The sequence below is a fragment of the Porites lutea genome, chromosome 1, assembly GCF_958299795.1.
Source record: "Porites lutea chromosome 1, jaPorLute2.1, whole genome shotgun sequence".
Taxonomy (NCBI): domain Eukaryota; kingdom Metazoa; phylum Cnidaria; class Anthozoa; order Scleractinia; family Poritidae; genus Porites; species Porites lutea.
In genome coordinates, this window is record NC_133201.1 from 56,342,924 (window position 1) to 56,356,039 (window position 13,116).

General features: G+C 39.2%; 1 protein-coding gene across 1 annotated transcript; it reads right to left on the reverse strand.

Moving 5' to 3' along the window:
* Positions 1 to 2,298: 2,298 nt before the first annotated feature.
* LOC140932566 (collagen alpha-1(XIV) chain-like) lies at positions 2,299 to 7,879 on the reverse strand. Its single transcript, XM_073382107.1, has 7 exons — positions 7,770 to 7,879; positions 6,947 to 7,095; positions 6,208 to 6,212; positions 5,840 to 5,945; positions 3,933 to 4,130; positions 2,963 to 3,372; positions 2,299 to 2,493 (listed from the first exon to the last, which is right to left on the reverse strand). The coding sequence occupies exons 1-7, from the start codon at positions 7,856 to 7,858 to the stop codon at positions 2,305 to 2,307; spliced, it is 1,146 nt and encodes a 381-aa protein (XP_073238208.1). The 5' UTR covers positions 7,859 to 7,879; the 3' UTR covers positions 2,299 to 2,304.
* Between the last annotated feature and the right edge of the window lie 5,237 nt (positions 7,880 to 13,116).

Sequence of the window (13,116 nt, forward strand, 5' to 3'; positions counted from 1 at the left end):
CAAACTCGCGTAAGTTGCGAGCAAAATGCCTTCCCGGCTTGCTGCCGTAACAAACAAAGAAATTTCACAACTAATCAAGCAAGCGGTTTCCGAAATACACGAAGAAGGTGACGAAGCTCGGGGTGGAAGTTTCAACAGGTAAAGCTTTGTTTTTTTTACTTGAATTATCGATAAAACCGGCGAAAAAGTTTTGTTGTTTACAAATGCAAATTTACCACAAGTCTTGCGTTACTGTTTTTATTTGACTTGTTCATAAATAAGCTTAAAACTAAATTTAATAATCCTTTTTACAGAATGATTTTAATTACAAAAAGAATTCACAACTCCTTTTGAGGAAATTTCCCCGCAAGAGCTAAACAAATGCCTTCAAAAGTTTTATTTGTCGGCAAGAAAAAGCGACGACCACGGCCGTTCGGTCATTGCGCTCCAAAATTGTAATTGTTGCTGGCAACAGTAAATGAGTTAAAAATCATCATTTTTGTGCCCAATTATCTCACTGTTTTAGTATATACTAAAACAATTATTCACCTCAGTGTCGGTGGCTAGTGGGATATTTACCTCGCCGCTTTGCTGCCTCGGTGAATGCCACCACTAGCCACCTCCACTTCGGTGAATAATTGTTATCTATGACAATCTTTGTGCAGTAATTTTACCCCTGCCTTATCGATTGTCATATGCTCTCTCCAAGACTGGAATCAAGGCATCTCCTCAAAGAGAAATACTCCCTTAATTGTCACAGATTGCACATCTCTACAACAGGCAACGCCTGCGTTGATCTGTGTTAAGCCAGGAGGCAACAAGCGTGTGGTTTTCTTTTTTGATAGCGGAACTCTCGCGCAGCGAAGCGCCATGGGTAGAAAATTTGGTTATCTATTTCGTCCGTGCGTACGTCCGCCTATTCATGTTCTAAAGCGGATGTGAAATGTCTTACTTACTATAGCTAAATACTCCAAAACATATAAAATTGTGTTTAACTTGATATTGGACATCCATCATAGTTATGATCAATTGACATCAGTCATATAACGTATTCGCTGACGAGTGTCGCATGACAGCATCGCGGGCTCAGGTGTCCAATTCATTGAGGTGGCTTATTTTTTAAAGTTCTCTGGCTCAGAAAACTTTTATTTAGAAAGACATTTCTTAAAAGTTCCCACGATAGCTTTGCATTTGGCCTCAGCTAAACCGGTATTTCAAGCCTTCAGCTTTGTCGCTTTGTTCGTCTTTTCCTGAACCCAGATACTCTTGTTTCTGTTTGAAGACATTGTCAAAGCCATGAGACTGATGATTATGGGGAAGTTTTAACGGCTTACCTTCGGCGTGAGCCACTGAAAGTTAACTTTGCTTCTTGACGGTATAGCGAACGGAAATGTTGCCGGATTCTTGATTTTGATCATGCCAATTAAAATGTTGGTCACCCAACTAAATAAATTAGCCAGGAGTGTCAATCACATCAGCCGGTGGCTGCCTTTTTCTAAACCTAGCCTACTCAAATATATAAAGTATGTAGGGAGTAAGCACTCTTGTGACTGGTTGATTACGGTGGAGTTGGGAAACTCGAATAAAGAATTGCAAAGTCGAGGGGGTATTAAGCAGTGATCCGGGGGAGACCCTAGAAAATGTTAAAATTCCAGCAGTCGGAAATGCGTTCCCGAGCATAATAACGGGGAAATTAATTGCTGAAATTCAAGATTTTTTTGCAATTTTTTAATGTTTGCTACCTTTTTGTCGTAACTTTGCATGCGCGTTTTTGACGTCAACGGTTCAGCCGCGAAACCTCCCCCACCCCCACCCCCCCACCTCCGTCCTTTAGATGTGCAAAAGCGAAAGAATTAACGATTAAACAAAATAACAACTGAGCTATTTCAGAGGAAGTTCTCTGTAGGCATTACAGTAATTTATTGCTCTCTTTGACATCTTTGCAACGTTTGACATGTAACTAAAGCTATCTTTTTTCACTTAATACTGAGCTTTTTTCCATCTTTTCACCTGAAAAGAAAAAACAAAATAAGCCATAGACATTAACTACGATCTGTATAATGGACTTAGGTTCAAAAGAACAATGTCTTGGTGTTTGGCACGATAAATTACCAACTGGCGCCTCGGCTTGAAAATCGTTGAAAAGACACTGACACAAGCACAGCTTGTGGTTTTCCCGGCTAACAGCAAGGGACACGACTTTCAAACTGCAGGAAGTCGCTCGAAGAGTACTTTTAATTTCTTGGCTTTCACAGCGGCATAGCTCGCAATATTGAACTTTGGTGCTATATTTTTGAGTACGTAAACAATACTTAATACTCACTCTTAGTAATATTTCAATTTAGATTTCATCGCTGCACAGGATTTTTGAACAATCTCGTCTAGCTTGGACACAAGTTGGTCAAATTGTTGTACGTGAACGACGTTGTCTGGTTGTCCCATGGCGATCTCAGTCAGTTCTTTGTTATCCACGCTCGGGCCGACTCCTATGGCAACGACTTTCACCCCCCTATCCTGTTTGTGAGAAATCAAAATACTCGTTACTCTCTTTTTTACCTGGTAAGCGCATGCGTAAAAGGGTCAAGGAAGAGGAAAAGTCAGTTTTCTTCTCTCCCTTATCCCCCTCCCTTGTCAACTCCTCTCTCAGTGGCATGGCTTACACAGTAATAAGAAGGAACTCAAATACAAGGAAAGAAATTTATTATTATTATTATTATTATTATTACTATTATTATTTCGAATCGTTTAAAAACCATCGAATATTCATACATTGTGTTAATAAAATTCGAGCTGTAACAACTGCAAGGAAGCTCTTTATGATGCGCGAGCGAGAGATCATTTATACTGAGTCTCTGTCGACCTGGATTTGTTTGGATTAGTTAAGTTCACTCCCACTTTAAGCAATTGTATTTATCATATTAAAATATTGCAGTTAGCGTCTATTTGAAGAAAAGTGTGTGTGAAGGTTTTAATACTTGTTTACCTTGTAAGCTTTGAGAACTTTCTCGTAAGGTTTCGATCTCGAGCTAGTCTTTCCATCTGTTAGAACAAACAGTACATGAGGAACATCAGGTCTCTGACCGTGATCAACTTTAAACATCTCCTCCATGGACTTATCCATCGCTATGTCCGTCCTAGTCCCTCCCGGTTGGTACTTTAGATTCAAGATGGCTTTTTTGAGAGCGACGGCGTTCTTGGCGCGGTCTGAGTTAAAGTCCCAGTCCAGATACGCTCTGTGATTGTAATGAATGACAGCAACGTGTGTCATTCTATGCGAAATGTGCATCTTGTCTACCAGCTGGATTAGGAAGGCTTTCACTTTCTCGTAATTTTTGCGCCGAACGCTGCTTGAGGAGTCGATGTCGATGCCGACATCCATCACCTTATCACAGTCTTAAAGGAAAATAGGAATAAAATAAATAAGCTGCTTTAAACGCTTTTCCTTTAAGGTTCAGTTTTAAATTGCTGTTCAACCAAGCATTTCAAACCATTAGAAATGTCGGTCAGCCATTTTAAAAGCCTTGACTTGAAGATGCTAAAATAGACGTCACACATATTTATTTCTTTAAACAACTTTTAATTTTTAAAGCTTTGTTGCTTTTTATGAGTTATCCTATCATTAAAACCTTTTCCAGGAAACTTCATTCTCAGTGATATCAAACCAGCTAAGAAATTAAATGCAACCGGTAGTAATAAGAATAGTCCCCGTTTTTCCCGTTAATCCTCATGGGTTTGCTTGGCTTCGTAGCCATTTTTTTGCGTTTTTCTTCTGATACTTCCGTTTATTTTGTTCGGGGACAAATGGATCATTACGCCACTTTGAACAATTGTTTACGAGCAAAGAAACCTTAAATGTACGGTTTTTCGCAGTAGTTTAATTCTTTAAGGCCTGATTTGAGCTAAGGTTAGAGGAAAATTAAGTAAACTGTTTATCGAGGCAATGGCTGTCTTACTGTTGCATTCCTGAAAACAAATCATTGATTCGTCTGGCCAGCCAAGTCGGCGACATGACTTTCCATTGCCTTGTGGTCTGGGATTGGTGCAGGTCCTCTCACGTGATTTTCGCCCTATTCCACATGACTTGCTGCATTTACTCCATTGAGACCACTGGGAGTAACCACCGTCAACATCCGGGCTCTGAGGACCTGAATCTGGAAAGGAAAATTATTACTTAACTGGAGGTCTTGTTTTGGGATGTTTATGTGAAATGTTTGGACCACACATCGGAGGCGGTTTACATGAGAAAACTCGCACCGGCGTGAGTTTCATACCGGGATGACTTCTTGATTTCGTAACGCGTTTACATGATGACTGGGTCACTTCATATCACGTTTATATGAAGATACTCTTCATGTTGATAAGCTAGTAATAGTTGACACTACAGCTAACCCCGCCACAAGAAAACCACAAGTAAGGGTGTGATTAGAAGTGGTAAGTTTTTGCTATTTCTTTTTCACTTTTTACGCAAGGTAACACTTAAAACAAAGACTTTATAGAAGGACATCTGTGAGCAGGGGATACGTCAGCGCAGAATTCAGTTAATCACTTAGCGAATTTCAATTCCGTAATGGTGATCGTCCATCGTTGTGCTAGTGATAAGCTAGCCGTTGATTCACTCGTTTGTATAGTGAAACTTGCTTGTTTGTGGACGTAGACTTTGTATTCCCCCAAAGAGAGTTGTGTCTGGCAAATCGTTGCTAATCAAAGATTTGTGAATGGTAAACTCGTGTTTGGCAAACTCTGAAAGGGTATATATACGCTCCTTATAACTATATATACGCCCCTTATAACTTCATCGGCGACGGACTTGATAAGAATGACATTAGAATCCATATTGTCCGGGGGTGCAGCCGCCGTGGTCTCGGAGTGTGCTGAGTCGTCCTCGACCAAGTTGGGGACAGGGCAATGTTTGCCGGAGGGCCAAAGTCGTATGCTGATTTTAAACTTTCCAACCGGGACATTTATTAGTCTTACTTGATTTACCCAAAAGCAACTATAACATGCGTCACGAACAAACATCCAACGAGTAGTGAAATATGATAAACGACAATCTGACACTAATAGAGGTTCTGTTGTGCAATTAATCCCTTTGAACACGTGCATGCCCAAAGGGGTTAACTTAAAGAGTGTCTTTTGGTCCATTACTTTCAAAACGCCTGCGCCACAGACCAAAGCGGTCCCTTTGGGCATTTTCTGTTTTACGTCATCCTAACCATTTCATACTTGCGGGCGTCAACAATAGTAACGTCATCATTACCCAACGTTTCCATGCGGCCCCTGATCAAACAAATCGGGCCTAGATTTTTTTCCTTATACTGACTGCATATTTCAAGTGTATGTATTTTTCTATATATACGCGCGAGCTGCTAGGATGCCTCTTCGGGATTTCGAGTGGTCATTTCGCGTTTACATGATACCCCTACCGGAGTCAGAAATTCTCGCTCTGGTACAATAACAGCGGTGAACTCACGCCGACCTGACATTTTGTGGTGGTATCATGTAAACAAATACGGAGCCACGAGAGGGAACCAGATTGAACTCGCGCGGGTGTCATGTAAAACACCCCCTTACTTTAAAGTGTTTTAACGCTGGAAACGTAAATTTGGCGGGTTAGCCATTAATATGGTGACACTTATTATGCGCGAGCGGTCCGCGGCCAGATACGGCGAATGTGAAACCGCGAACCCTGGGATACACAGCCTGCGAATATAGCCGTGTCACCTCGCTCCTCGCCACTAGGGACATTAGGGAACTTAACCCTTGTTTAAGTTCCCTGTTCCGGGTGAGGAACATCCCTTGCTGTATCTCCAGGCTATGGGCTATCAAACATTTTGATCCGGCACTAACTGATGGTTCTTACTTGATGCTAGCTTATAGATGTAGTTAGTAAGCTGCTGCCCGACACATTCCTGATCTTGAGCTTGTACGCAGGCGGTTGGTTTTTTAAGATTCACGGTGGTCGGTTGCTAGGGCTTTTGCTCCCATACTTCTCAAAACTGAGAGTTTAAGGCCATAGAGAGAAGTAGAATGCATCGAATGTCACCAAACTTTGCAAGGAAGTAAGTTGATAAATTACTTATTTATTGGTGTTTATTTCATCCCATGTGACTTCTATTGTGACGTCATAAATGATGTCCAAATTTGGCATCAGAAAGAAAATTCAGGAAAGAAATGCTAAAAATTTTACATTAGTTTTCTGAATAGAATTCTATGATTTCTGGTGAAAACCCCATCTCAATCGGATGAAAAGACGCAAAGTTACATTTAATTAAAGAAATTCAAATTTCCCGCCAAATGACCATATATGGTCAAACTTTAGGGGTATTTTAACGCGAAAACAGTGAAGGTAGTCGCAACAGAGAAAAGACAAATTTGCATAAAAACAAAATTGTAGTTTTTTAAGTTTAGGATGTGTGGTCTATGACTCGTATTTCGTCACGAATTACGTCATTTTGACGTCATAATGACGTAATTTGTGACGAAATACGCGTCATAGCACCACATATGCCGAATTCAAAAAACTGCAATTTTGATTTTATGCAGCTTTGTCTTTTTTCCGTTGTAAATACATTCATTGTTTTTGCGTTAAAATACCCCTAAAGTTTGACCATATATGGTCATGAGGCGGGAAATTTGAATTTCTTTAATTACCTGTAACTTCACGCCATTTTATCCGATTGAGATGGGGTTTTCACTGTAAATATTGTTTTTCTGTAACAAAAATGTTTGTAGCATTTTGAACAATGCTTATCAAATTCTTAACGTTGTTACTAAAAATAGGTGTCACTTATGACGTCATACTTTCAAGAAAAGTCAAAAATACCTTTACAATTGTAAAAATTTAAAGAAAACTTTTCTCCAATTAAGATGTTCTAATGTTTTGCTTCATTTGAAATATAAACTACCCCTCTGTAAGCCAGAAATTGAATTTAAGAACCAAACGGGAGCAAAAGCCCTAGCAACCGACCATCGTGATTCATGATACATCTGTCTGACACGCCGGCGCGACTGTAATTGAACTCGGCGAACGGTCCGCTCCAACACTCGCCGTAAAACTGCAGACCAAAGTAATTATAACCTTTTTGCAGGGCTCTTTCGGCACAGCGACAGGCAAGGCTAAAGGGAGTAAATCAAACTTGTTTAATAATGTATTTAGAATGAAATTTCAAACGTCAACTTAGACACTTATGTTCAGAAATGCATTCAACGGCGAAAATGGCAAATCTGGCAAAAATTTGCCAGAGGTTTGGCGAAAATTCCAGGGAGATGTTAAGAGCCGCGCCTTGTATACTGGCGCATTTGACGAAAATGTCAAATTTGACAAAAATGAAAATGTGACGAAAATGGCAAATTTAGTGAACATTTGCAAGTTTAAATAAGATGACAAGAGGCTCCCCTTGTAAAGTGACAATTTTGAAGAAAATGGCGGATGTGACAAAATTAGCGAATCTGGCGAAAAAATTGCCATGAGTTTGGCCAATATTCAAATTAGATGGCAAAAGGGCTCTGCCCTTTAGCGAGTGGCGATTTTGATGAAAATGGCGAATCTGTGGCTTGATAGGATGGATAGATGGACAGAATATTGAGACAGATAAATAGAAATAGAAATATACATATGTGTATATGCATGTTACTGCTGTAGTTATGACCTAAACCTGATGACGCGAAGCTTGGATCTATTCTAATCACATGGTATCTAGTTTTCCTTCATTTATAGAGTTATTGATTTCTTGTGTTATACAATGTAAAGTAACAATACTTTTGTATGCGTTTGATAAAATTTACCCTACCTGTGAATCGATTCTTTCCACTTGTGCCAGTTCAGAAGATAACCCTGCTCATGGTATTTACTGTACCTATCCCTGTCGTTCAACAGCATCTCAAGGAGTAGTCGGGAAGGTTGTCTATCTTGGTAGCAACCAATTTTTGTCCATTCTCGTTTGCATGTGGAGAAATTGTTTTGACCTGTTTTGTTATCAAAACCAAGCTCTTGTCAAAACACATAGCCTGTTTACAGACCCCATCTCCCCTCAGGAACGCAGGCACCCGAGTAGGCGCAGTCAGTCGGGTAGGGAGAAAGGGCGCGACGAAAGTTTTAAGTACGGGCGAAAGAGCCCTAGGGTACCGACTCTCACCGAACTGGTCGTCACTTGATTCCATCCACCAAACTGACATCCTCCTCTCACAAGACATTTCACTTTTCTTATATGAAATTTCTTGATGAAATGTTCAGAAAAGTCAAAGTGTCTTCAATTTTTAAGGAAAAAACAATTCAGGGTAGAATGAGTAGGATTCGAACTCGGAGCATCCGATCTGGAGTGCATCACTCTAACCCCTACACCACCGACGATTTGGTGACGAATACTAGTTTGATTTAAATATATAACCCTAGCCCTAACCCTAACCCTAACCCTACTTTGTGTACGAATCATTAATGTGTCAACGTCAGTTTGGCGGATGGAATTAAGTGTAGGCCCACCGAACTATTTCCAAAACTTCAACCGGATGCCGGCTCCTGATTGGGCACAAAAAATGCTTTGTATTATTGTGCCCAATCGGCGAACAACTTCTCCTGAGTTCTTTTCGTGAGTTCGTACACGACGGCTATTGTCTTGCCACACTTGCCGGGTTCGTTCACCAAGCTTGTGCGAGCAAGTAAAACTTTTATTTTCTACTTTCCTAACCAGAAACGAAGGAACTACCGATGAGTCGAAAAAACGTTTGGGACGCTGTCAGCAGGAGCAATTCAATTTGCCCCGAGAATACTCCGGTGATTAGACAATGGCTAAATTTGCAATATTTTTTGTCTACAGACATAACAAAACATAGGCACGTTAAACGTGCATGGGCTATTTTGAATGCTTCAGTGTAACTATAATACTTCGGTGTAACCTTACCAAGAGTGATGAATCTACCTTTTTCATCCTAAATGTAGATTTGGTTTTTGTGCGAAATTGGGTATTGCACTACATAAATGAAAACGCGAAACGCTCAGCTGAGTCGATCCTCAACCTATATATTCACTTTCCTCTGTCTTTCCCTGTTACATCTGGTGCAAGTTAAACAAATTGTTGAAGCAAAATAAATTTCTACTCACCAAACGTTGATTATAAGGAAAACTCTAAGGTTTCCGCGGAGTTTCTTAAGCCAAAATATGACTCATCGAATACTGAATAATTACGAAATACCAGGATTTTTATCACTGTGGTAGATGGTTGCATCATCATAATTCACGAGGTTTTCACGTGCGATTCTACTCAGTGAAACAGTCTTTAACTCCGACAACTTATTTCTTCATGTTTTAAAAGCTATTGCTTCTTAAAAGACAAGAGCCTCTTTTAAGGCATTGGTTACAAAACGAAACAGGTCTTCATACGTTCAAGTTACTATTTATCATTGTGACAAGCCAATCTGCATGAGATGTACAGTCACACAGCTGGCACGTGAAAGTGTTGGACTTTGCCCCCTTTCGTGGTTCGTACGTGAGGGAATTCGAGTTATCACACAGTAATCTAGTAAACAGAATTATAAAAATAACTCATGCATACAATTTGCATGTGAAGATGTTGGTCTTTGGCCCTTTTACAATTCGTACGTAAAAAAAAAAGGCAAATTGTTTCAGTACAAAATTTTCTCAAGCGATTTTAAGAAATCACCTCGGCTTTATTACAACACCTGCAATTAAATTATGTTTCATGCAACGTCAAGGTTGACAGCCTAACATTTATTAATTGCCAAGAAAATTATCAAACTGCCGAAATATATTTCTACTTGTATCATGTTACTCCACTCAATACAACAGTATCTAATTTTGTGTCAACTAGCTTCTTCCAATTTTATTCCCTAACGCTACTGTTTCTACTTAAGTTACTCATCTTTACTAAATAAAATAGGTTTCAGAAACTATAATACTTAGTATGCAGGAAGGATGTATTATGTTGTTCACTTATTATTCTTTTTTTGTTGTTTTGCCAGAACGAAAAAGGTCTGTTGAACTTTGTAAGAGAGAGAATGATATTTTTAAAGCTTGTTTACACGATTAACAATACTCGGTACAGCTTTCACAAAAATAAGCTGCCTTTTTAAACTTCTAAAACCACATTTTATAGGGCGCATACTTTCGAATTAAAGTCTATATCTAAATATCAATTATTGCTTCATTGGAAGAGCTTTGAAAATATATGATCTTTTATACTCTACCCAGTTGTAGCGGGTGAAACAGAACTCATACTGACGTGCGTTGTACCGATAGCCGAATTAGGTCAGAAATGCCTTGAAGCAGCATCCATACTAAAATATGAACCCTTAAACAGCTGCATCACTGTACACAGCGTTTGAATCATGAAGATATTTAATGTAATTCTTCCAAACACCTGTAGCCGTAATAAAAGACGAAAAAATTGTGAAGAATCAAGATGGCGGTCTCAAAGTGCCCTTGTTCGACCTTTACCAATGTCATGTTTAAGTGGATGCTAAGATCTCATTGGTTCCTAGCATCAACTAATAGTACCTTCAACCTTATTGGCTCTTGCAACAAACATCCGAACATACAAAGTTACAAAGATACAAAGTTACAAAGCCACAAAGATACATACGCTCACACCACTGACATATGAGCTATTTTTTCAAAATAGCTCAAAAATTAGTCGTTAAGTCACTCTGTATTATTATAAAAGAAAAATTTAGCCATTAATTAACGGCTAAATCTTACTATTTATACTAACTAAGAATTTAGCCATTAATTAACGGCTAAATTTTGCTTAACTATGAATGTTTCTTATAACTGTAGAGTAAATTTATTGCAAATTTTGCATTTATATATACACCCAGAATATTCTGTTTGTGACTCATCACAATGTATCGTAAATAATAGGAAGTTAAAGATGCGGCGGCGACGAGAAACTTAGCTTGAGAAGGCAAAACAACAACTTTGCACGTGCATCACACTTTTTTGTACATTTCTTTGCCGTCAACTGCACGACTACCTGTGAAAATGCCTAATTTCATGTTTTGTGAAGGACGTAAACAAGCAATGACAAAATTCATTCTCTCGGCATGAACTTGGATATGGTTGATAGAAATTCTGCTCCAGAAGAGTTCGCTTGCATTTTACAAAGTAAGTACCTTGCGAACAGAGTCTCCTTCTAATCCCGATAGAAACTGGAAAAATGTGAAGTCCCTTTTCCATGCGACTTTTTCGTGGTTGTCAGCCGTCGTGGCATCTTTTAAAATTCCCTTGTATTTACGGAAGACGTGACCGATGCAAGCGTGAATACCTGTTGTAAGCTCAAGCTTGTATTTTTGGAAAAGCAGGCAGGCATATTTTTTGGAAAAGCGGGCAGACGGTATTTTGAAATCAGTTGGGGATTTTATATCAAACTGAAAGTTTCCTGACTGCGTGCATTTCTCTGGTGCATGAGCCAGACAAGCCGTGATCGAAACAATAGCCGTCGTGTACGAACTCACGAAAAGAACTCACGAGAAACTGTTCGCCGATTGGGCACAATAATACAAAGCATTTTTTGTGCCCAATCAGGAGCCGGCGTCCGCATGAAAGTTTTGGAAATAGTTCGGCGAGAGTCGGTACCCAGGGGCTCTTTCGCCCGTACTTGAAAACGTTCGTCGCGCCCTTTCTCCCAACCCGACTGACTGCCCCTGGGTCTCCGAGGATGCTACGATCCACGCGGTATCCACTCAATATGGGCACGACGAATTTATGAACCTCGGCTTCGTGAAGAATTATATGCACGCAAATATAAATATATGTCACCAATAATGACTGTAAATTTAAAAAAGTTGTGCTTTTTTCTATGATATTCGTAAAGATATTACAAACCTCTCAGAAAGAATGCGGATTTAGATACTTCTACCATCACACAGACGGCTAATAAAAAGCGAGCAATTTCCATCCTTGAAGAGGTGAAGGTCTGATCTCTCAGCTGAACTGTTGGCAATTGCGTTGGTGTAAATAGTTTCACGCGATATTAAGTTCTTCAGTGACTGCGAAGATCAAGGTAAAGAAACTATAATCTTAGTTTAGTCTTAGTCTTAGTGAAATGAGTAATACGATAGTAGAATTTTAGAATTTAAGTAACTGAACTCAGTACAGGAACCGAATTAACTTTTTGTTCGAAATTGGCGTGCAAAATACGAATAAGGGTGAGTTTCCACTGTCGTGTTATTTTTTACGTGCGTACGCGCGTAAAATTTACATGCGCAAAGTAGAGGCGATGCGCGGAAGGCCAAGGGTAAACGCAAAAGTCGAGGGAGGTTCAACTTTCACTTGGAAACGTCACCTCCATACATTACCTCTATTGTATTTTTGGGCGCAAATTTTAAGTAATGATTACGCGACAGGATAAATCCACCTTAACTGAAAAACGTTACATAAAAGAGGAAACTAACAATAAGCAAAATAAACTTAGGCCTAACGTGCTGTTCAGATCATCAATGAAATTGACGGTCACGAATGAACTTAAAGAACATCTTCTTAAAAAAGCAAACCATCACCCATTAAATTGGCCATGAGACGTTTAACGGTTCTTTTAGAATCAGACTTAGAATTTTCTCAAACTATGACGATGAACGTAATTGATTTATGATTTTCAGTGCAGAAGCGTTCATAGTTCCATTACCTGACCATAAATAAAAAGTAATTGCTAAATGCCTAAAATTTTCTCGTCAATTAATCATTTAAAACGCAAAAATTAGGTAGTTTCTATGAATGAATTAATGGTGCTATTACATACCTCTTCAGTACAATATTTAACTCATTAGAGTAAGCCTGCCTTAAATTAAATCCACTCTGGCTGTCCAACGAGTAAGAACAGAAATGAAGAGTAGTTGAAAACCAAGAAACAGCTTAACAAATATAATTACTATTTCATTTCGAAAGGAAGTTTAGCTGTCAGTCATGTGGCGGCAGTCCATGTTTAACGATCGATATTGCCTTATTTTTTTGGCTACTATACAGTAGGCAAAATAATGACTCAAGTATATGTCCAAAAGGCAGTTCCCTTGTGACAAGTTAAACACTTCATTAATTACCGTTGTTATCAAAGAAACGTAAGCGTATCCTGTACTTTTCATTTTCTGTAAATCACTGCATTACAAACTTAACCTCGCTCGAGTGTAAAA

Excerpts from the sequence above, each read along its gene's own strand:
- LOC140932566 (XM_073382107.1), bottom strand. The coding sequence starts at position 7,858 with ATGCTGTTGAACGACAGGGATAGGTACAGTAAATACCATGAGCAGGGT. Across the intron at positions 7,096-7,769 it reads TGGAAAGAATCGATTCACAG|CCTTGCCTGTCGCTGTGCCG; the intron begins GTAGGGTAAATT and ends TACTCCCTTTAG. Across the intron at positions 2,494-2,962 it reads AAGTTCTCAAAGCTTACAAG|GATAGGGGGGTGAAAGTCGT; the intron begins GTAAACAAGTAT and ends TCTCACAAACAG.